At 39.8% G+C, this 24,329-nt stretch overlaps 1 protein-coding gene across 2 annotated transcripts in view; it reads right to left on the minus strand.

Moving 5' to 3' along the window:
* LOC104999121 (von Willebrand factor A domain-containing protein 8-like) overlaps nt 1–24,329 on the minus strand; it is a 135,829-nt gene that overhangs the window by 70,357 nt on the left and 41,143 nt on the right. For both annotated transcript variants that reach the window (XM_010854591.1, XM_010854592.1), the window contains exons 3-7: nt 24,182–24,312; nt 20,732–20,842; nt 6,690–6,857; nt 1,095–1,259; nt 322–371 (exon numbers count right to left, since the gene is read on the minus strand). In XM_010854591.1, coding sequence (XP_010852893.1) covers nt 322–371; nt 1,095–1,259; nt 6,690–6,857; nt 20,732–20,842; nt 24,182–24,312 — 625 coding nt within the window. The remainder of the gene's footprint in view (nt 1–321; nt 372–1,094; nt 1,260–6,689; nt 6,858–20,731; nt 20,843–24,181; nt 24,313–24,329) is intronic.

Consider the following 24,329-nt stretch of genomic DNA (forward strand, 5'->3'; position numbering starts at 1 on the left):
CCATATAAATAGCTAGCATATATATATATTCGGAGAAGGCAATGGCTGCAGTCCATGGGGTCGCTGAGAGTCGGACACGACTGAGCGACTTCCCTTTCACTTTTCACTTTCATGCATTGGAGAAGGAAACGGCAACCCACTCCAGTGTTCTTGCCTGGAGAATCCCAGGGACGGGGGAGCCTGGTGGGCTGCCGTCAATGGGGTCGCACAGAGTCGGACACGACTGAAGCGACTTAGCAGCAGCAGCATATATATATAATACACACACACACACACACACACACGTATAGATCTACCTATATGTATATCTGAAATACTTACTTTTCAGTAGGAACATTGGCTCCAACTGAATATAACAGTTTAAGTTGGTCCTAAAATAGCACAGGAACATACCAAATTGATTAATAAGGACTGTAACATATTAAATGCAAATACTTAGAGACATAATTCAACCTTTTAATCAAGCAAACACTAAGCAATCAATAGCAAAAAATCGTTTTCTGATACATGTCATTTTTCTAAAAGAAAAGTAACTTTTTCTTCCTAGTTTTCAGAGATTTTCTTTACCTTTGTATCCATTTCACTTTCCAGTAACTACTGAGGGGGACAACTACAAACATAGTAACATTTTTATAGTAACTGAATTAATTATAAATAGGAGAGACGTTTTAAAAATAAACCACCCTTAAGGAGAGAGGGAAAAGCCAGGGGAGGGGATGAAGAGGTACAAACTACCATGTATAAAACAAATAAGCTACAAGCACAAGGGATATGGATTCTTTACTGTCTGAGCCACCAGGGAAGTCCAAGAATACTGGAGTAGGTAGCCTATCCCTTCTCCAGGGGATCTTCCTGACCCAGGAATCGAACTGGGGTCTCCTGCATTGCAGGCAGATTCTTTACCAGCTGAGCTATCAGGGACACCCACAAAGAACACAGCCAATATTTTATAATAACTTTAAATGAAGTATAATCTATGAAAATATTGAATCACTAAGATGAACACCTGAAACTAATATAATATTGCAAATAAATTATATTTCAGTTAAAATTAAATAAAAATTTAAAAACAAATTATCCCTGTTCCTACTTACCTTGAAGGGAAGATAATAAATATCTCTGGCTTGAAATCGAGACCGGAGTGGGGGATCTAATGGATTCCCAGAGTACCTGGGCACTGGCAAGCCCAAGGCAATGACTCGGAAATTTTCATTAACTCGGACAATCTTCCAAGCATCCAATTCTGTTTTGGTATGATCCTAAAAGAGTAAGAAAGCACAAGTTACTGCATGGCAATACAGACCACACTTGCAGGAGCCGAGTTAAGGGATTTAGCCCCTGACTGCTGAGTAAACTGTACTAGAGAACCCTCCTGAAGCCAAATTGTCAAGGATGGGAGTAAAGTGGAATCAGGAAGAGGGTACCAGGGAAGGCTTGCAAAATGAAGACTGGCATTTGAAAGGAGAAGCAGTGAATGCATTGAGGCACAAAGGCAATGTGGATCAGATCTCTAAGTTCTACTTGGTCAACAGAGAGGAATAATCAGGAGAGCAAGAAAAATAAACTGAGTCCAGCCAGAAGTCAACACGGAGCAGTTCCGCAAGGACAGACCACCAGCAGGGCAAAGACTGTCCGGGGGCTTTCAACAGATAAATGTGTTTACGGACGTATCTCTACCAAGCTATAGTAACAGTGATAAGTAACATTTTAAAAAAATTTAATACATGGTAAGCACTTTCCATGAATTTTTCTCATTTAATTTTCACCAGAATCCAAACAGACACAATTCCTGACGTTCAAAACAGTTACATAACTTGCCCACATTCCTGCATCCAGGACATGATGGGGCTGAGACTGGAAACAAAAGGAAACACGTGACTTTGGAGTCACAAATGCCGACTCCAGGGCACATTCTAGCTAGGTGACCAAAAGCCGGTTATTATACCCCTGAGTCTCAATTTTCTCATCTGTAAAGAGGAAACAATACCACCGATATTATTACAGCTGTTATGAAAGTTAAATGTGATCACGCCTGTAAAAGTAACTGGCCCTGTTATCTTCCTTCTCTGCCTGACCCTCCCAGGGCTCTTCACTGTTCTTCAGCCTTTGAAGAGCCACCCCCCAACCCCACCACCCCGGTCCCTTGCTGTTGCCCTCTTTATACCTTCTTGTATGGCAACATTTAAAGACTTCATTCCACTTAACTGTTAACAAAGAGTCATTGAGCACCTACCCCGTGCCAGGCAATGTTCTGAAGTTTGAGATAATAACAGTGACAAAATTCCTAACCTACTGAAAGTTATAATCTAGTAGATGGAAGCAGAGGGTAAAGAATCTGCCTGCAGTGCAGAAGACCCAGGTTGGACCCCTGGGTCGGGAAGATCCCCAGGAGAAGGGCATGGCAACCCACTCCAGTATTCTTGACTGGAGAATCCCACAGAGAGAGGAGCCTGGCAGGCTACAGTCCATGGGATTGCACTGAGTTGGACATGACTGAAGTGACTTAACACACACACACACGGAGGGAGGCAGACAATGAACTAAAACCGTAAGTAAGTAAATCAAGTAGGATAATTAGATGACTCTGTGGAAAAAAACAGAGCAGAGTAAGGTAGTATGGGGGCAGAAGGCATGTTGCAATATTTAATGAATGGTGAGGGCAGCCTTCCCTGGAATACAGGCGGAACTCGGAGGTGTTGCAGCTGCAGTTCCAGACTACCACAATAAAGCACATATTGCAATGAAGTGAGACACACAAATCCCCTGGTTCTCCAGTTCATGCAAAAGTTACTTCTACACTACACTGTAGCCTATTAAGCATGCAATAGTATTACATCTAAAAATGCACATACCTTAACTTAAAAATATTTTATTGCTAACAAACGCTAACCATCCTCTGAGACGTCAGTGAATAGTAGCCTTTTTGCTGGTAGAGGGTCTTGTCTAAACGTTGATGGCTGCTGACTGACTAGGAGAGTGGTTGCTGAAGGCGGGGGTGGCTGTGGCAATTCCCTAAAACCCTTGGCCAACAAAGATCTGTCTAGTCAAAGCTACGTTTTTTCCAGGAGTCACATATGGATGTGAGTGCTGAACCATAAAGAAGGCTTAGCACCAAAGAACTGATGCTTTTGAACTGTGGTGTTGCAGAAGACTCTTGAGAGTCCCCTGGACTGCAAGGAGATCCAACCAGTCCATCCTAAAGGAAATCAACCCTGAATATTCAACGAAAGGACTGATGCTGAAGCTGAAGCTCCAATACTTCGGCCACCTGATGCAAACAGCCGACTCATTAGAAAAGACCCTGATTCTGGGCAAGATTGAAGGCAGGAGGAGAAGGGGACAACAGAGGATGAGATGGTTGGATGGCATCACCAACTCAATGGACATGAGTTTGAGCAAGCTCCAGGAGATGGTGAAGGACAGGGAAGCCTGGCGAGCTGCAGTCCATGGGGCTGCAGAGTCAGACACAACTAAGCAACTGAGCAACAACAACAAAAGGCCACCATGAAGTCTGCTGCATCAACTGACCCTTTCATGAACAATTTCTCCATAGCATGAGATGCTGTTTGATAGTATTTTACCCACGGTAGAACTTTCCAATTTGGAGTCAGTCCTCTCAAACTCTGCTTTAGCTTTACCAACTAGGTTTATTTTGAAATTCTAAATCCTATGTTATTATAACAACTTTCACGGCATCTTCACCAGGACTCAATTTCATCTCAAGAAACCATTTTCTTTGCTCATCCATAAGAAGCAACTCCTCATCTGTTAAAAGTTTTATCATAAGACTGCAACAATTCAGTCACATCTTTAGGGTCCACTTCTAATTCTGGTTTTCTTGCTCTTTCTATCATGTCTGCAGTTACTTCTTTCCCTGAAGACCTGACCCTCTCAAAGTCATCCATGAGAGCTGGAATTAAGTTGTTTTTTTTTTTTTAATCAAACTATTGGGAGTTTTTCGCTTTCTTCTTCTTTTGAAAAATATTTATGTATCATTCATTCATTCATTCATTTGGCTGCACTGGGTCTTAGCTGCAGCACGTGGGATCTTTTACTTGTGACAGGCAGGATCCCCAGTTATGGCACGTGGGATCCAGTTCCCCGACCAGGGATCAAACCCACCCTCCTTGCCCTGGGAGTGCGAAGCCCCAGCCACTGGACTGTGAGGGAAGGCCCCTTCCAATCTCCTCTTAATCTTGATATTTTGACCTCTTCCTATGAACCATCAGTCAGTTAAGTCACTCAGCTGTGTTCACTATGTCAGGTTCACTATGAACCATAAGTGTCTCCTTAATGTGGCATCTGTAACAGCAAATCCTTTCCAGAAGGTTTTCAATTTACTTTGCCCAGATCTGTCAGAGGAGTTACTGTGGCAGCTAGAGCCTTACAAAATGCATTTCCTAAAAAATAAGACTTGAAAGTCGAAATTACTCCTTGACCCATGGGCTGCCGACCAAATGCTGTGAACATGAATTTCATTGTACATCTCCATCGGAGCTCTTGGACAACCAGGCACATTGTCTATGAACAGTAATATTCTGAAAGCTTTTTTTTTTTCTGAGAAGTAGGTCTCAACAGTGAGCTCAACAATAAACCATGCTGGAAACAGATTTGCTGTCATCCAGGCTTTGCTGTTCCATCTGTGGAGCCCAGGTAGATTAGATGCAGCATAATTCTTAGAGGCCCTACGATTTGCAAACTGGCAAAGGAGCACTAGCTTCCACTTACAGTCACCAGCTGCATCAGCCCCTAACAAGAGAGTCAGCCTGTCCTTTGAAGCTCTAAAGACAGACATCGACTTCTCCTCTCTAGCTACAAAAGTTCTAGATGGCATCTTCTTCCACTAGAAGGCTGTTTCATCTCCATAGCAACTCTGATGCTCAGTGTAGCCACCTTCATTACTGATCTGAGCTAGATCTCACAGATAACTGACGGCAGTTTCTATATCAGCACTTGGGCTTCACCTTGCACTTTTAAGTATGGACACAGCTTCTTTCCTTAAACCTCAGGAATCCACCTCTGCTAACTTCAGCTTCCTCACCTTTCTCTGACTTGAATTGAAGAGTTAGGGCCTTGCTCTGGTTTAGGCATGGACTTAAGGGAATGTTGTGGCTGGTTTCATCTTCTATCCAGACTACTAAAACTTTCTTCAGCAAAATAGGGTGGTTTCTCTTTCTTACCATTTGTGTGTTCACTGGAGTAGCATTTTTACTTTCCTGCAAGAACTTTTCCTTTGCATGAAAAACCTGGCTAACGGTTTGGCCTAAGAAGCCTAGTTTTTGGAGTATCTCAGGTTTCAACATGCCTTCCTCAGTAAGCGTAATCATTTCTAGCTTGTCACTTAACGTGAGAGACAAATGACTTCTCCTTTCACTTGAACACTTAGAGGCCACTGTGGGATTATTAACTGGAACTGACCTAATTTCAACGCTGTTGTTATGTCTTAGGGAAAAGGGAGGCCTGCAAAGAGGGACAGAGATTGGAGATGAGCAGCTGATGTGAGGAGTAGTCAGAACACACACATTTATTGATGAAGTTCACCATCTTATATGGGTTTGGTTTGAGGAACCCCAAAATAACTGCACATCAAACATCAGTGATCACAAATTACCATAACAAATGCCAATGGAAAGCTTGAAATGTGGTTAGAATTACCAAATGCAACAGAGACACGAAGTGAGCGACCTCTGTTAGAAAAATGGTGCCCATTGGTTTGTTTGATGCAGAGTTGCCCCAACCCTCGATTTGTAAATAACACCATATCTGTGAAGCAACACTAGAGCAAAGCGCAATGTAAAAAGGCATGCCTGGGTTACATTTGAGCAAAGACCTGAAAGAGGTAGAGGAATGAGTCTGGCAGATGTCTGGGAGAAAACTACTCTGGAAGAACAAGGTGCCTGTGCAAAGCACCGATGAGACAGGAGAATGCATTTTGAGTAGTTAATGGTAAAGGGCATGTTGGCAGGTGGAGTGGAATGAAAGGGGAGAAGGAAAGAAGGAGATAAGGTCAAAGGGACAGTGATGGCTCAGATGACCAGATATTCTGTATTCCACTGTAAGGACTTTAGATTTTATTCTGAGTAGAACAGGAAGGCGTTGGAGGTTTACAGCAGAGGAATGACCTGTTCTGCCTTGTGTTTTAAACGGATTACTGACTGCCCTGGGGGAGCCAGGAGGGAAGCAGGGGGTCCAGAGACAAAGCTCTTACAACAGCTCAGGCATGAGATGCCGGTAGCTTGGACCTTCAGGGTATCTTTAAGTATTTCATTCGTTTCTGTCCATATCTACTGGACTTCGAGCTTCTTGAACCAACAAGTGGATTTTATTCAACTCCGTCTTCCTGGTGCCTAGCACAGTCTAGAAGCCATTAGGCTTGTTGAGGGAAGGAAGAGAAGGAAAGAGGGAGATAGAAATGGAGGGGAAAGGAAAGAATTAAAAGAAGAAAAAAATAGAAATAAAAATAGTGAGTAGAGAGACAAACAAAGTAAAACTCTGGGAAGTCCTCTCACATGGTCTGCAAACAGAAGAGCCATACAAAACTGCAAACGCTCAACTGGCTTCAGCCAACTGCCCAAGACAGCCGCCCCCGAACAACTGTCCTTGTTCTCATACGATCGTGCCTTACACCGCAGATGGCACGGCCCGCGGCTCACAGCTCAGACGCAGCGCTGACATGTTTCTTTTCTTACTTGGAGAAGTTTGTCGTAACGCTCGGCAGACATCAGGAAGCGTCCATCCTCAAGCTGCATCTCCCTGTTCTCCAGCAAGTTGTTCAAAACCGGCAGGACGTTCCTCTCCGCCTTTTCCAAGCCTTCCAGGATGAGTGTTCTACCTTCTGTGGCTGCACGAACTGCACACTATTTCCAAGAGACAAAAGCAACATCAAACACAGTGCAGCGTGGCCTGATTTTACTTGTTCAGTAAATGAAATGAAACTAGGCCTCCTTATTATGGGGACCAGGAGTCCGAAAAGCTGGGCTCCAGATCTTGGTTTTGCTTATTCAACCAATAGGATCTTGACCAAATGAAAGAGGCCTGTTTCCCCATTTGTAAAATGAAGAGATTAGAAGCAGTGGCCCCTAAGGCTCCTTTCAGCTGTAACATTTTAGATATATCCCCAATGAAACAGAAAACTAAGAGCTATTTTTGGATCAGTAATGCAATCAAGGAAGCAGATTCCTTAACTAGAAACAAAAAATGAAGATTACAATCTGCTCTATCAAGATTCTTATGGAGATCAGATAAACTAGGTGAGAACACGCAGAGACTGTAAGGTTTTAAATGAGTCACCATCACAATGGATTCAGATTTAGTGTCGTGTTCCACGCCGACAGCATCACAGATTTACCAAAACAGAAAGAGAGTCAGGTTTTCCACTGGGCTATAGCAGACTGACCATAATCATACTCCTAGTTTTCCAAGTTTAAGAAAATTAGAAATAGAGAAAAAAAGAAAATAAAGTAGACTCCAAATGGAAAGAAACAGGAAAAATATAATTAAAAAAAAAAGTAAAGTACTAAAGATATGGGGGGGTGGAATCCTTTTTTAACTGATAGATGCTGAACAAGATAGAAAAATCTATTTTTTGCTCAAAATCCTTGAAAATCTGGTTTTAAAAAAAAGAAAACCTCAGTGACATTTCTGCTGTGTACTGAACAATATGATTAGGATTAATGCCGTGAAATTTACGTTATCACTCTCTCCTTAAAAGTCTCTATTTTTGATCTTTATATGGCACTATATTTTCTTAAAAAAAAAAAAAAAAACTCTCTTTTCTGCTTGCCCATCCCATGTAAGTTGCCAGAATTACATCTTTAACCCAAGCTCTTCTTACGCTAGAGGGTCTGGTCTGAGCATCATACTTAATCACATAGTTGCAACCACCACTGGTATGCTAACCATTCTCAACCTCAGGCTCCCCCAAGCTCCATCACACAGTCCTATTATATGAATGCCTCCAACCAGACTCTAGAAGTACCTCAGGCTCTACTGTACAATACTGAACACATCAGATTTTCCTCCAAATATTCTCCTTCTCTTATCTTTCTATTTATGGTGCGAGCACTGTTTTCCCATGACAGGTCCTAGATTCCTATCTCACCTCCTACATCCAATTTATCACTGTGTCCTGATGATATACTTCTTTAGTATTTCTGGAATTCATCCCTTCTACCACTCCTCTAGTTCGGGACCTTCTTACCTCTCAGATCTTCTCCTTACTAAGTCCAAGCTCCTTAATGTAGTGTTTATATCTATCACAATACGGCATTTATTGTTCCAATACTTACTCTGATAACAGTTGCCTGACATGTGATACTCTTGCAACACTGAACTGGCTGTAATTTCCCCATGCTTAAACATACCACACTGCTTAACTAGAAAAATGTGTTCTATACTGATCCCCTTTGCTTAAAATTTAATTTTTCCTATAGTAATTAGCCCTCAACCAATCTGAAAAATTAGCCTCCAAATAATCCTTCAGATGAAGGGAGGAAAAAGACTATCTCTGTTTTTTTTAAGAGACTAAATATCCAAAAAATTTCTCAAATAGCAAAGCACTGACTTCCCAACTTGCAGGGGGTGGGGAGTGGCGGTGGGTGGCGGGGACCCAAAAACAGGCACTGCTTAATCAAGTCTCCTTTTAATAAGTTGCTGAATTTTGCATTGTATTACAGAATTCATTTCAAATGTCTATGTACTATAATAAAAAATTAACTTCTATGAAAACTACAATTAAGACTCATCCTATTTTAAAAGTAAGATCAAATCATGAATAAATCTGACCATCTTGTGGTAGCAGCTTTACTTTTTTAAATGCATGGACAGAAGTGACTTAGTAGCTCCTAAAGAACCGAAAAAAAAAAAAAAAAGAATCTTATTTTTGCTAGTTGATAAAATGGCAAATCCATAGAAATGGCTTCCAAAACATTAAAAATAACACATAAACTACTTCTTATAAAAATTCATGTTTCAGCTAAGGCCTCAATTAAGCTTTCTTTCATAAGAATCTATTTACTCCAAGAAAACACAGCTCCTAATAAAAAGAAACTCAGCTATATCTCAATCTAAAAAAAAGAAAGAAATTAAGATATCACAACTTGTGTCAATATTGTATTTAAGAAGCTAATAAACTTTTTGTCAATCTTAGTTGTAAAACAGACTACTGTATTTAACTTTTAAATACTTCATAGAGATGAAAACACATGTTCTCAGAGACAAAACTAGAAATACGTAAATCAAAATTTAGTGGTTTCCCAACTGCAGGTCAGGGAAGACAGTCTTGACGACATAGGACAACAATAGACACAGCAGATCTGCTTTTATTTACTCCAGGAGACTTTGGTGCACCTTTTCAGAGGAAAGGTGGAATAAGCTACAGACAGATTGGAAGGAAAGCACAAAGGAATCCTTCCATCCACCTAATGGAGGTGTGGACTAGTCACTTTAGTGCTGCCCGACTCTTTGTGGAGTAGGTGCTGTGATCGTAACTTAAAAAGTAGTAATGGATGGAAAAAGGCCTCTTGAAAACCTGATAAGTGCTGCACCTCTTCTCTAGAGTAAAATGCATACAGCTATCTGTATATAACAGAGACCTCAAGTTAAGAACCTCTAACTCTGAAAAAATGATACAAACACAAAGTCACGAGTTGGCATACACTGTAGTAATAATTGCTGAAGCCAGAATCATCAATGAATGGTAAAATGAGTGGGTAAGAGTATGATGAAAAACAGGGTATTTGCAAAAACTCAAAACTATCTCCCCTCACAAGGTATTTTTAAGTGACAAAGGGAAAAAATAACACAACAGTGAAGGAACCTGGCAGATACAACCGTAACCAAGTGCTCAGTTAATATGCAGTAACGAGATGCGTCAGGCTCCCCAGGTGGCACCAGCAGTAAAAGGCCTGCCTGCCAACGCAGGAGACGTAAGAGATGGAGGTTCAATCCCTGGGTCTCCAGTATTCTTGCCTGGAGAATCCCCTCGGACAGAGCAGCCTGGCAGGCTACTACCGAGTTGCAAAGAGTCGGACAGGACTGAAGCGACTTAGCATGCCTGCAATGAGCTGTATCAATTTCAAGCACTAAACGTCTTATATGAAGCTCCCCCAAAGGCCACATCTCTTCTATTGCATTGCTACATTTTTAAAATATGCATGATCTTAATCAAATCATGAGGAAACATCAGACAAAACATACTTAGCAACATTCTACAAAATAATTGGCCATGAAGAAGACAAGGGTACATCTGGTACTATAATGGGAGGTGGAGCTGCGGATAGTGCAGCAGAAGTCACCTTTTTTTTAATGATGCAAATACTTGAGCACGTTCATATGATGAGGAGGAGCAGCTTTGTCTTTGACTAAGTGTCACTCCTCCTCCTCTTGCAAGGCTAGCTCTGTACTCTGAGCTTAGTGGCATTCTCTCTTCCTTCCTCCAAAATCTTCCATCAACTCTCTCTCTCTCTCTCAGTTGTGTCTGACTCTTATTGACCCCATGGACTAAGGAGTCCACTAGGCTCTTCTGTCCATGGAATTTTTCAGGCAAGGATATTGGAGTGGGTTGCCATTTCCTCCTCCAGGGGATCTTCCCAACTCAGGGATCAAACCTGCATCTCTTGCATCTCCTGCATTGGCAGGCAGGTTCTCTACCACTAGCGCCACCCAGGAAGCCCTCCATCAACTATACCATATCTTTGCGTTTTTACATTCCTTCTCTTCTACACAAACGTCTGTACTTTAAGAAAATCGACAGTCTTCTGAGCCTCTTAATATACTCTCATTTTCCTCTCCTTTATTTACAAGCTGCTCTTTCGTTTGTTTGCTTTTGGCCGCCCCGGGCAGCTGGTGGGATCTTTGTTCCCTGGCCCTCAGCAGTGAAAAGCACCAAGTCCTAACTCCTGGACTGCCAGGGACTTTCCTATTTTCAAGCCTCTTGAAAACAGTCCACGTACTGACTGCCTCTAATAAGCTTCCATCACCCTCACTTTACTGAAACTGCTCACTTGAAAACACCAAAAATCAAAATGCCACAAATCAAGCTTTTTCTTGATCATCGTGTTCTCCTTCCCTTCAATCTTCTTCCATTGGTTCTCTCTTGTGATTTGAAGGAAAAAAAAAAGTGAAAAGGCAGCTTCCCTGGTGGATCAAATGGTAAAAAACCTGCCTGCAATGCAGGAGACCCCAGTTCAATCCTCTGACCCACTCCTGTGATTTACCATCTATGAATATGTACCAGGTTGGTTACCCAACTCCAGTGGGGAATTCCTATGGACAAAGGAGGCTAGCAGGGTACAGTCCATGGGGTCACAAAGAGTCAGACACAACTGAGCAACTTCCACTTTCTCATGTACCTGCTTCATCTTCCGAGTAGCATTCTTAGGCCTTTAAGGGGTGAAACTCTGTTTTTTGTCATATTGGTGCAAAACTGGCTCACAGCAGGCTTTTAGTGTTTATGGGATAAAAATGTAACCATTCAGTTAAAAGATGTTGTTATGTAAATTTAGAAAGAATTTTTATATGAAGAATAATACTTATCTATGCTTACACTTGATATGAAAACAGAACTGAACAAGTTTAACTGTCAGCATGAGAGATTTGGTCTACATATTTCAAAATTTTTCTATACAGATTTTAAAATAATTGTGGTATAACTTTTCTAATCATTTAAAAAAAATAAAGAAGGGAACAGCATATATATATTTTACATGGAATGAATACTGGTGATCACTCCTCAGTGTAGAAATTAGATCAAGATCACCCATAAGGATCTCTTCCTGCCCTTCAAGCTACTGAATTTCCAGAGACCTAATTTCTCAAATAGAAATCAGAAAAAATGCATAAAGATCCTTCTGGACAAAACCATCCCATATAGCAGCTTTAACAACCTAGTACATGGACACAAAGTATTTCAAGATAAAAGCAGCTGCATGACCTAAAATCAAAAACTGTCTAAGCCCTGTTCTACATTTGCTTCTGATTTGATGAACGACCTGAGGCAAACAATTAATCTGGATGTCTGTGTCCTCATTTACTAAATGAGAATATCCTCAAGGGGTGCTGTACGATGTCACTATTTATGAATCAAAGCAGTACTAGAAAAAAATTTAAAGCTGTCAAGCCTATTAAAATATCAATTATCATTAATATAGCCATGATCTAATGAAAATAGATTCTAAAGAGTTTCAGACACTCAAAATGGCTACAGTGTAATGTCACTGAGGAATTCAAAGGGAAAAAAAAATGTCTGTTTCAACTTCTTTATTTAAAATGATCAAAATAGGATTAGACTGATTTTGGGTTGCTCTACCACCTGCTGTGGATAATTAAGGTTACTCACATTCCTCTGTAAGCCTCCATTTCTCTCTAAAGCTATACTAGTAATGGTGCTTATCTCATAGATTATGATAAAGATTAAGGAAGATAACCTCTAACACACAGCAAACCGGAAAAAAAAAAATTATGGGGCTTCCCTGGTGGTCCAGTGGTTAAAAATCCATCTTGCCATGCAAGAGACACCAGTTTGATCCCTGGTCTGGGAAGATCCCACATGCCACAGAGCAACAGAGCCCATGCGCCACAACTACTGAAGCCTGTGCGCCCCAACAAAAGAAGCGACCATAACGAGAAGACCATGTAATTGCAACCAAGAGCAGCCCGTGCTCTCTGAAACTAGAGAAATTGTGCATGCAGCAATGAAAACCCAGCCAAAATAAAAAAATAAATAAACCTTTAAAAAATTTCATGTTACTTTCTTTAAAAAAAAAAAACAATTAGCTGTTATTATTACAAATACTATCATCCTGTAGTAGTTGTCATTGTCATTATCGACATCAGCAGCAGCAGCATCTTCATGATCATCACTGCATTTTTAAGAGAAGTAGTATATGAGAGAAAGAAGTTAAACTTAAGAACTGGACAAATCCTGGTTCAAATTCTACCACTGCTTTGTTTATCATACAACTGGTATGACTCTTACTTCACCTATAAGGTGTGGAAGACAACTCCATCCTAAGGATGTTTTGAGGATTAAATGCAGTCATATAAAAAGTGCCTAGCACAACAGCGGGCTCCTCAATGAAAGTTATTTTTATCTCCCTTGATTCTTCTTCAGTTCAGTTCAGTTCAGTCGCTCAGTCATGTCCGACTCCTTGCGACCCCATGAATCGCAGCACGACAGGCCTCCCTGTCCATCACCAACTCCCGGAGTTCACTCAGACTCACGTCCATCGAGTCAGTGATGCCATCCAGCCATCTCATCCTCTGTCGTCCCCTTCTCCTCCTGCCCACAATCCCTCCCCAGCATCAGAGTCTTTTCCAATGAGTCAACTCTTCGCATGAGGTGGCCAAAGTACTGGAGTTCCAGCTTTAGCACCATTCCTTCCAAAGAAATCCCAGGGCTGATCTCCTTCAGAATGGACTGGTTGGATCTCCTTGCAGTCCAAGGGACTCTCAAGAGTCTTCTCCAACACCACAGTTCAAAAGCATCAATTCTTCAGTGCTCAGCTTTCTTCCCAGTCCAACTCTCACATCCATACATGACCACTGGAAAAACCATAGCCTTGACAAGATGGACCACTGTTGGCAAAGTAATATCTCTGCTTTTCAATATGCTGTCTAGGTTGGTCATAACTTTCCTTCCAAGGAGTAAGCGTCTTTTAATTTCATGGCTGCAGTCACCGTCTGCAGTGATTTTGGAGCCCCCAAAAATAAAGTCTCACACTGTTTCCACTGTTTCTCTATCTATTTCCCATGAAGTGATGGGACCAGATGCCATGATCTTGGTTTTCTGAATGTTGAGCTTTAAGTCAACTTTTTTTCACTTTCCTCTTTCACTTTCATCAAGAGGCTTTTTAGTTCCTCTTCACTTTCTGCCATAAGGGTGATTTCATCTGCATACACACACAGAAGTCGCTCAGTCATGTCTGACTCTTGCGACCCCATGGATTGTAGCCCACCAGGCTCCTCCGTCCATGGGATTTTCCAGGCATGAATACTGGAGTGGGTTGCCATTTCCTTCTCCAATCATCTGCATATCTGAGGTTATTGATATTTCTCCCAGCAATCTTGATTCCAGCTTGTGCTTCTTCCAGCCCAGCATTTCTCATGATGTACTCTGCATATAAGTTAAATAAGCAGGGTGACAATATACAGCCTTGACGTACTCCTTTCCTTAAATCTGTCCAACAGTTAACATACACATAGATAAGAGTTGGCCTGAGCAAGATGGCAAAATGATAAGAGGCCAAGGCCTGAGTTCTGACTAATACAGAGGTCAGAGTAAACACAGACCTTCTTCTCCAACTGTACAAGTGACAATGAGGACATACGGACAGAGAAGCCTGGTGGGCTACAGTCCATGAGGTGGCAAAGAGTCACACATGACTGAGCATGAGATGACACAAGAACAAGACAGCTGCAAAGCATTTAGAGCAGGTACCAGAATTCAGTCATTCTCAAAAAGCAAGCCACTGTTTCCCCCTATTTGCTAAAATAAGTAAAAGGTAATTATACAAGATAAAAATCTCATTTTTTGATCAATAGCACTGTTATTCAATATATTACTAGTTACTTTTGGTGACCTGTAATATTTAAGCAGTGTATTAAAGGAGTTAATCCTTACTTTTTCTACTATTAAAAGAGAATCAAGAATTATTCGAAACAGAGGCTGCTGCTGCTAAGTCGCTTCAGTCGTGTCCGACTCTGTGCGACCCCAGAGACGGCAGCCCACCAGGCTCCCCCGTCCCTGGGATTCTCCAGGCAAGAACACTGGAGTGGGTTGCCATTTCCTTCTCCAGTGCATGAAAGTGAAAAGTGAAAGGGAAGTCGCTCAGTCATGTCCGACTCTTCACGACCCCATGGACTGCAGCCTACCAGGCTCCTCCATCCATGGGATTTTCCAGGCAAGAGTACTAGAGTGGGGTGCCATTACCTTCTCTGTCAAAACAGAGGAGAATACATTAAAATATTATGTAATTGTTTAAAGTGCATTTCATATGTAACATTAAATATGTATATTGTATTTAAGGAACTTGACATTATCGTGTCAAAGTAACAAGATTCTAATATGATGAGTTGATGGTTTAGAAAAAGGTAAAAAAAATCATTTGAAGTTCCCCATCCTGGCTTTCTACTCCCCCAGTTATGGCTATATAGACTGTCTCCCATCAGCCAGACATAAAAACCTAATCACAAGTTATTCATAATATTTGAGAAATGCAAGCAATGTATAATGACTTAAAAATCTTCCTATCTAGCTCTTTGGAGTCACAGGACAATAAGCAGAATTCATGATAAGAATGTCAAGTAAAGTAAGAAAAAAAAAGGAGAGTAACAGGTTTTTGAAGGGTTAGAATATCAAAAATATCAGCTTTTTTGGGTTATTTTATCTTCTAAGACAAATGACAGTTAATGTGGTAGTAAAAAATCTTAAACTCTTTATTTCTCCATAAGTGTTATAATATCAGCCATACAAATTTTCATATTTCTGTTCTTTAGCTTAATTTTGTTTTCAAAAAGTTCCTATAATCCATTCAGCAAAGCATTTGCATTAAAAATATTTGTTACCTTCACATTGACAAGTGAGTATATTATAGTATTTACATAAACAAACATGGTGTAAACATCAACATTTTCTTGGCAGATCGTAACTTATTTCATCAGTATCTCTCTCCTTTTCCATATCCACTCAATTTATTGACATCGTACAGAAGCAATAACCAATAAAAATAAAAATGATTTAACCTAGTTAGTACTTCTTAAAACAAATCAACGTCTATTGATTTGGCAAAGTATATACATGGAAATACTCAATACTGACAAGAATGCATGAGACAATTAGTGCATACGGATGACAGCATGAGTTGGGACACATGCTGAAAGCAATTTTGTGACATATGTATATCAAGACTCTTGAAAACGCCTAGACCCTTTAATTATACTTCCAGCATTCAAGTTTTAAAAAATCATCCCAGATAATAAGATCTAAGTGGAGAGATATTCACCTAGAGTTATTTATAACAGTGAAATTATAACAGTTATATAATAATTATATAATTATAACAGTGAAATTTATAACAGTGAAAACTTAGACAAAACCTGAATGATCAACAATATGGAAATGTAGATAAAATGGGAATGTTAAATAAATAATGTCACATCTATTTGATGAAATACTGTACAGACACTAAAAGTTATATTTTTGTCACAGGAAAATGCTCCTGAAAAAAATCAAGTTTTAAGAAAAGCAACCTGTAAAACTTTATATGCATGGTATACCACCTTTGTGAAAATTACTATACGTGATTAAATAGATATGAACATAGGCATGATGGGCTTCCAGGTGTTACCAGTGTAAAGAATCTGCCTGGCAGTAAAGGAGACGTGGGTTCGATCCTGGGTCAGGAAGACTACTGGAAAAGGAAACGGCAACCCACTCCAGTATTCTTGCCTGGGACATCCCATGGACTGTGGAGCATGGCAGGGTACACACAGTCCATGGGGTCGCCAAGAGTCAGACACAACTTGGCGAGTAAACCACCACAACTGTTTTTAGGTGCCAGAGATAAGCAAAATAGTTACATTCTAGTGGAGAAGACAGACAATGAACATGAAAACAAGGAAATTAATTAGGCAAATTCAGACAGCGATAGGTGCTCTGAAGGTTACCTTATGTATATCACAACAGGGTTCATGCAGAAAGGGTTTAAGTGTGATGAGTGATTATAGAGTGTTCTGAGAGTTTATCATCAGAATGATGCTGCTGCTGCTAAGTCGCTTCAGTCATGTCTGACTCTGTGCGACCCCACGGACGGCAGCCCACCAGGCTCCCCCGTCCCTGGGATTCTCCAGGCAAGAACACTGGAGTAGGTTGCCAGTTTCCTTCTCCAATGCATGAAAGTGAAAAGTGAAAGTGAAGTCCCTCAGTCGTGTCCGACCCTCAGCGACCCCACGGACTGCAGCCTTCCAGGCTCCTCCATCCATGGGATTTTCCAGGCAAGAGTACTGGAGTGGGGTGCCATTGCCTTCTCTGTCAGAATGATGAGGCGGCAGGAATATACAGATCAGGGAGAAGGTCATTCCAAGCAGAGGAAATAACAAGTACAAAGGTTCTGGGGCTGGAAAGAACTTGGTCTATTTTTAAGAGGACAAGGTCACTGTGGCTGGACTCTTGCAAGCAAGGGAAAGAAGAAAGGAGAAGAGGTTGACAAGGTTGGGTCCTGTAGAGTGTGGTGGCCATGTTCACGGGTCTGGATTTTATTCCGGGTGTGACAGGACCAAACTGCTTTAAGCAAGGAACTGATAGGATCTGGTTATGAACAAACTATAAGGAATATTAACTGCCAGGAAGTGAGAGAGAAGAAAAAATATGAAACTCAGATAAAATCACAATAGACAGTCTGAAGCAACTTAGAGAAAGGACTAATGTCCTTATATCTTCATCACAGACTCTGAAGGTGCCAATGTAGTACAGCATCGTAAACAGCTGATGCTTATCATAATCAGTTGGATTAATAAAAAAGAAAAAACATGAAAGTATAGAGTACTACCATACATATATATAACATTTTAAATATTTTATAAGTGGTAAATAGATATAAATTGAAAATTTGCTTTCTAGAATGGTAGGGAGAATACAATGTCAGAGTTTCATCTGAACAATTTATAGTATGCTTCAAGAAATAAATCTTTAGCTAACCAATAAATTTGGTTACCTAAAGCAACTCAATTTCTGAGATTTCTGTATAGCCAGTTTTAAACTGTCTTTAAAATAATAAGCATACAAAAACATCCTTTTCTGTTCCTTATTATCTGCATTGCAACAATCACCCAAATACAAAATTCACTCAAAAATGTTTTTAAATCCACACTCTATCAAACAAAGTCAGTTCTCTTCTTGTCATTTAAATATGACAGAGAAGAAGCAAGCCTGTTTTTTTTTTTCCACTTATAATCAGAAATAAACTGAGTCTTTGGAATTACATAAATAAAGTGGATTTCTTTAAATATACTCATGTGCTTCATCCACAAAGGATTATGTTTTTAATGGCTGGAAATCTAAAATACTCAGATTCCCCCACCACATGATGCTAAGTTTGATTGTTTAAGATAATGACTGACAAATCACTTCACTTTAAGTACAGCTTTTTTTCTGTCTTTCTTTCTGTAACTAGGTGGTGATCTACGTGACAATGTGAATATTTTGGTCTCCAAAAATTCTTTCACCCAGTGCTCCTTACAATTCCACTCTTTTACTTATAAAGTAATAGTGTGTACTCCTGGGAAAGCTTCAAATTTAAAGAACTATGAAGCTTATTCCTTGCCCTACCCCAGATGCCTGATCACACCTCCACAGAGGTAAGCTCTGTTAACTGATTCTTGTGTTTCCTTCTGGAAATTTTCAATGTGTAAACAAACATTTATGTATTTATGTATTTTTTCTTGTTTTTTAAATCACAGTATATTTATTATATATACTGTCCTGCAACTTCATTTTTTTTTCAGTTAATATATTCTGGTCTTCTATCAACTCATAAATATTCATCTCACTTTTTTTTTTTACTGGTGACAGATAATTCTAGCTACCATGATTTATTTAATTAGTCTCTTAAACATACATCATTATAGTTTTCACAAAGTTTCATGTGATTTATCAAACAATGCTACAATAAACAGCCTAGTATATATGTTACGTAACTTATATGCAGAGTACATCATGAGAAACGCTGGGCTGGAGGAAGCACAAGCTGGAATCAAGATTGCCGGGAGAAATATCAATAACCTCAGATATGCAGATGACACCACCCTTATAGCAGAAAGTGAAGAACTAAAGATCCTCTTGATGAAAGTAAAAGAAGAGAGTGAAAAAGTTGGCTTAAAGCTGAACATTCAGAAAACTAAGATCATGACATCTGATCCCATCACTTCATGGCAAATAGATGGGGAAACAATGGAAACCACAGCTGACTTTATTTTTCTGGGCTCCAGAATCACTGCAGATGGTGATTACAGCCATGAAATTAAAAGACCCTTGCTCCTTGGAAGGAAAGGTATGCCCAACCTAGACAGCATATTAAAAAGCAGAGACATTACTTTGCCAACAAAGGTCTGTCTAGTCAAGGCTATGGTTTTTCCAGTAGTCATGTATGGATGTGAGAGTTGGACTGGGAAGAAAGCTGAGCACAGAAGAATTGATGCTTTTGAACTGTGGTGCTGGAGAAGACTCTTGAGAGTCCCTTGGACTGCAAGAAGATCCAACCAGTCCATCCTAAAGGAGATCAGTCCTGGGTGTTCAATGGAGGGACTGATGTTGAAGCTGAAACTCCAGTATTTTGGCCACCTGATGCAGAGAGCTGACTCACTGGAAAAGATCCTGATGCTGCGAAAGATTGAGGGCAGGAGGAGAAGGGAACGACAGAGGATGAGATGGTTGGATGGCATAACTGACTCGATGGATGTGAGTCTCAGTGAACTCTGGGAGTTGGTGATGGACAGGGAGGCCTGGCGTGCTGCGGTTCATGGGGTCACAAAGAATCGGACATGACTGAGTGACTGAACTGAACTGAAACTAAACTGATATATGTTTTCATGCTTTGTGTGAATAACATTGGAAATAAAAATTGCTAGAAATATTACTGCTGGATGCAAACGTGTTTAACTTTTCCCTTTCGATAGATAGTCACCAAATCTCTCTTCATAATCGCATCAATCCACGGCCCCATTGACAGCAACGCTGACCCCTCATCCCTTCTTCCTCATCAGCAATGAACATCAGCAAATGCTGAGAGCTGGAGGAAAAAAGCAGCTCACTACTGCTTTAATGTGCACGTTTATAAACAAGAAGTTCAAGCACGTTGTCATGAATTTATTGAATGTCTGAATCTTTTCTCTACAAAATGCTTGAAGTCTGACCTTTTTTCTCAGACATTCCTAACAAAGAACAATGTTCAATATTTTAAGTAAAATATTTGAAGAAATGTACAAGCTAAAGCTTGTAGGGATTTCCAGGGGCTCAGTGGTAAAGAGTCTGTTCAGTGGTTAAGAATCTGCCTGCCGGTATAGCAGACACAGGAGACATGGGTTTGATCCCTGGATCATGAAGATCCCTGGGAGAGGGAAATGGCAACCCACTTCAATTCTTGCCTGGAAAATTTTATGGACAGATGAGCCTGGCCAGCTTCAGTCCATGGGGTCGCAAGGAGTCTAACATGACTGAGTATGCATGCACCCACAAGCTTCAATATAATATTCAAAAAACATTATTTTAATTGATAACCTGCATCTAAGAACTCTCTTCAAAAAGCTGTAGTTCCTGGAATTATGAATCTAATTTTACTACGCTTAATATACCTGTATGTACTTCACCTTTAGATTGAGAATATTTTAGTAAATGTGCTAGAGAATTTGCTATATTGAAATCTCAATTCATTTTTTTTTTAAACTCAAATTTTTATAGGCAGTTAATAGGAAGCAACTGGAAATTAAGAAATCAGCATATGAATCTTTAGTTAACATTTTAGAACCACTTATTTCAACTATGGTTTCTTATTTCGTAGTAAACTAACAAGGCATTTCCAAGAAGAGGGAAACCAAAAACCTAAATTAAATCTGTCTAGAGAGGGCATGGTACATCTGTCTTTCGCTAGTACATGAGCTACTCTTTTTCTACTTTAAAAATCAATTTCTTAAAGACCGGGAGTGAAAAGTCACATATTGGAGTGTGATAAGCACTTGCCTGATCGATGTAAAAAGCCGTGCCCGCCCGGATCTCTCGCCGCTGTTTGAGGTCGGTTTCGGTGGTGTCTCTTGACAAGGCAATGTATTCAACCTCCTTTTTGGTCAGCTCCTGAAGAGAGTGAAATGGTCCCAAGATAAAATCAAGTTCCCAACATATGCTTTGGAGGCAGGTATTCTGACAATGTCACTCTACAGAAGAGCATTTTATTAATAAACATAATTCTAGGTGAAAGCCTTGTGAGCCTCAGCTTTAAGAAAAAATGTAATAAACTGAACATTAATCAAAACATGTATCTCTTCTCAGAACTTTTACTGTACTCAGTAATCTATAGCTTATTACTGGCTACTTAGGCAATAATAATCAAAATGTGATCTTACAAATCTTAGTATCTCCTTTAAAGTTCTTTTCAAATATCAAGAGTAATAATTTGGCTATTACTTGATTTTCACATAAACGACAGCTATCTCTGTAAATAATGTTCATCTTTTTTTTAAGGGTGCTTTAAATTAATTTACTCTATAAACCAATGATTACCTACCATGTATATGTTAAGCATTTAACAAGTGTGAAAATAAGGTAAATATCAATAACTGGTTCAACAAAAAAGAGTCAATATAGAACTAATTAGGAAGGGAAAAGGAGAGGAAAGTTGAAAAGGCGGAAGGGGGAATGGAGGTTATTATTTTACACAGAAAAAAAAACCATTTGGTTTGAAGAAGAAACCACCCAGAATCCACTTCTCTTAAAATAATTAATCTATCCCTAAATTCCTTTTTCCTTATATGTAACAACAAGGTATAAACAGTTGTTAACATTATCCTTGGTTTTACAATGTTGAATTAAAAACAATGACATTCTCCAATCCAATAAGGTATGTAATATGTTTTTATTAAACAGGAAGAACAAATTAATTTACTGGAGGAGTACAAAGAAAAAAGTTGAATGAGTATGCCATTAATGGTGAAAGGGGATTTTTTTTTTAATTAACCTTATCTCCAAGTGATGTTGATAAAAATACATTATCGTCATCATTAGTCTTTTAAAATGTGCCTGTTCCCGTGCACCCATAAGTTTTAGAAAATGTGGAAAGAAGGGGAAAGTTTTAAAATGAGAAAATGTACACCAAAGTAGTAAAGATGTGCTGATACCAAAGGATGTTTCTCTAAATGAACCGCCTGTGAGAGCACAATTCTTGAATCAAGTAGCAGGTTCTCCTTCTGGCTCCTGGAGCACCTCGCAGTGCCTTCCTGTCCTGTTTCACTGACGACTGCCTGTGATCTCCCTCGCTGGAAATCCCTGACATTCACAGTGGTTGACCAAATGCCGTATGCCTCTTACTATAAACTGTATCACAGTAGCACCCTGAACTGTCACACCAAGGTTGCTCTCCTCAGTCCTGACAGTTTCCTGGGACTTTTCGTCAGCCAAGACGAGACCAAGGTCTCCTCGGCTGTTGCTCCACGGAAGCAGCACTGACAAGCTCACAAATAGCACCTGGAGCAGCAGACTGGGACGGCGGCAGAGGTCTGCTGACTTATTTTAAACTGTCTACAAAACTCCTACTCTATGAGTGAAATATGAAATAAACACAAGTATTCAGTTATTTCTGCTTAATTTCTCATTGATTCAACAGGCTTGCCCCGAAATTTCTGCCTTTAGAGATGTCATCTACACTGGCTATTGAACCAATCCATTGTTCCGTATCTGGTTCCAACTGTTGCTTCTTGCCCTGCATCCAGGTTTTGCAGGAGGCAGGTAAGGTGATATGGTATTCCCATCTCTCCAAGACTTTTCCAGTTTTTTGTGATCCACACAGTCAAAGGCTTTAGAAAAGACATGATGCTGGGAAAAAACTGAAGGCAGGAGGAGAAGGGGACAACAGAGGAGGAGATGGTTGGACGGCATCGCTGACTCGATGGACAAGAGTTTGAGCGGCTCCAGGAGATGGTGAAGGACAAGGAGGCCTGGCATGCTGCAGTCCATGGCGTTGCAGAGTTGGACACAACTGAGCGACTGAACACCCCCACCACTCTGGCTGTTACTACACATAGGGTCTTTAAATATACTGGCAATAGTACCCACTGCAGTTTGCAAGGCAGCTTAGGCTAGTAAGTTTTCTTACATGTATTTCCAAATCCTAAAGCTGCCTCAGCTCTGGCAATTGAAAGTTTGGTGGTGGTTGTTTTTTTAAGATACAAGGATTATACTTATAAACTTGAATTGCATTTTTTAGCCAACAGGATTCCTATACTCTCTTAGCCTGGCTACTCCACATTTCTAACAAGCTTCAAAGACTTGTCAGAAACAAAATCAAAGTGAGATATTGTTGCCTTTGAAATGAGCCAGGTAGAGTGCACAATTTAAAACTGAAGAGGTTCTAGACCTGGGAATCTTGGTGGCTGACTCTGCATTCTTAGACAAGACAAATACACTTTTGCATTGTTTATTAATAAAGTGAGGATAATAATACAATGGCACACTATACCTCACAGATTGATTCTAGGGAACAAATAAGGGATATGAAATTTATGAACTAAACAGAGTTAGGTTCTATTCATGGAATTTTCATCATCACAGCCCTACATAATTTTGAAAGTACCAAGATAAACTCACCACTAAAATAAGAGAGTACATGAAGTATATTTCAATAAATTAGAAATAGATGATTTAATATCAAATAACAAAAGGAAGCTTTAAGTAAGGTTTTTCTCTTCATCCTAAAAATTATCTTTGGAACAGACCAACTTCAACTGAGAGGGTTCCTCTTTCAATCATTACAGCAATGCCTATTAATACTGACAAAGTAGTAGGAAAAAGTCCTGCAATTTTTTTTTCGGTTGAGATTTGAATATTTGAATATTTCAACTCAACTTAGAGAACTGCAATCATTTCAGAGGATATAGTATCAGAAAGGAAAAGCAATATGAGATCTGAAGTCTAGCTCCATCATTGACTTTCTGGATAAAGCCTGAGTGAGTTATCTAATCTCTGTGAACTTGTTTTCTCATCTATTTAAAGAAAAAAAAAGAGTGCACATAATACATAAGAGAGCTTCTGTAATCCTTAGGCTCCCTTTAGAGACCATATAACATCAAAAGTCAGAAGATGACTTTTCAAAATGTGGACTAAAGATAAAAGAATGTTTCTTGAGAAAAACAAAACTACACTTTGTTTTCTAATCTCAGAGTTGCTGATCCTGTTTGCAACTACTCATTGCTTGAATTTAGATGGATCTCTTTCCTACTAGAAGTGGAGGGTTTTCTACTTGGAGCAACATTTGCTAAAGTTATGAAAGGCAAACGTACATTGACTTCCCGAATAATTTATTCCAAATGCTTTATAAACAATAAGGACTAAACCTGAGACTTCTGTAAATTCTTAATTTATCTCACAAAACAGTTTATCAAAGTTAAGACCCTCAGGAATCCACAAGAATTCATTGCTTACCAGGTACTGCATAGCAATAGAGCGTCGAAGAGGCCCAGGAGGTCCTATTAGAAAGACGTCTTGCCCCAAAAGATCCTTCTGCATTATCCATCTTAGATGTTGAATTACTGATTGAGCCAGAGAGTCTGATACTTTAAAGTGGAAAAAA

The sequence above is a fragment of the Bison bison genome, unplaced genomic scaffold (assembly GCF_000754665.1).
Source record: "Bison bison bison isolate TAMUID 2011002044 unplaced genomic scaffold, Bison_UMD1.0 scf7180017864345, whole genome shotgun sequence".
Taxonomy (NCBI): domain Eukaryota; kingdom Metazoa; phylum Chordata; class Mammalia; order Artiodactyla; family Bovidae; genus Bison; species Bison bison.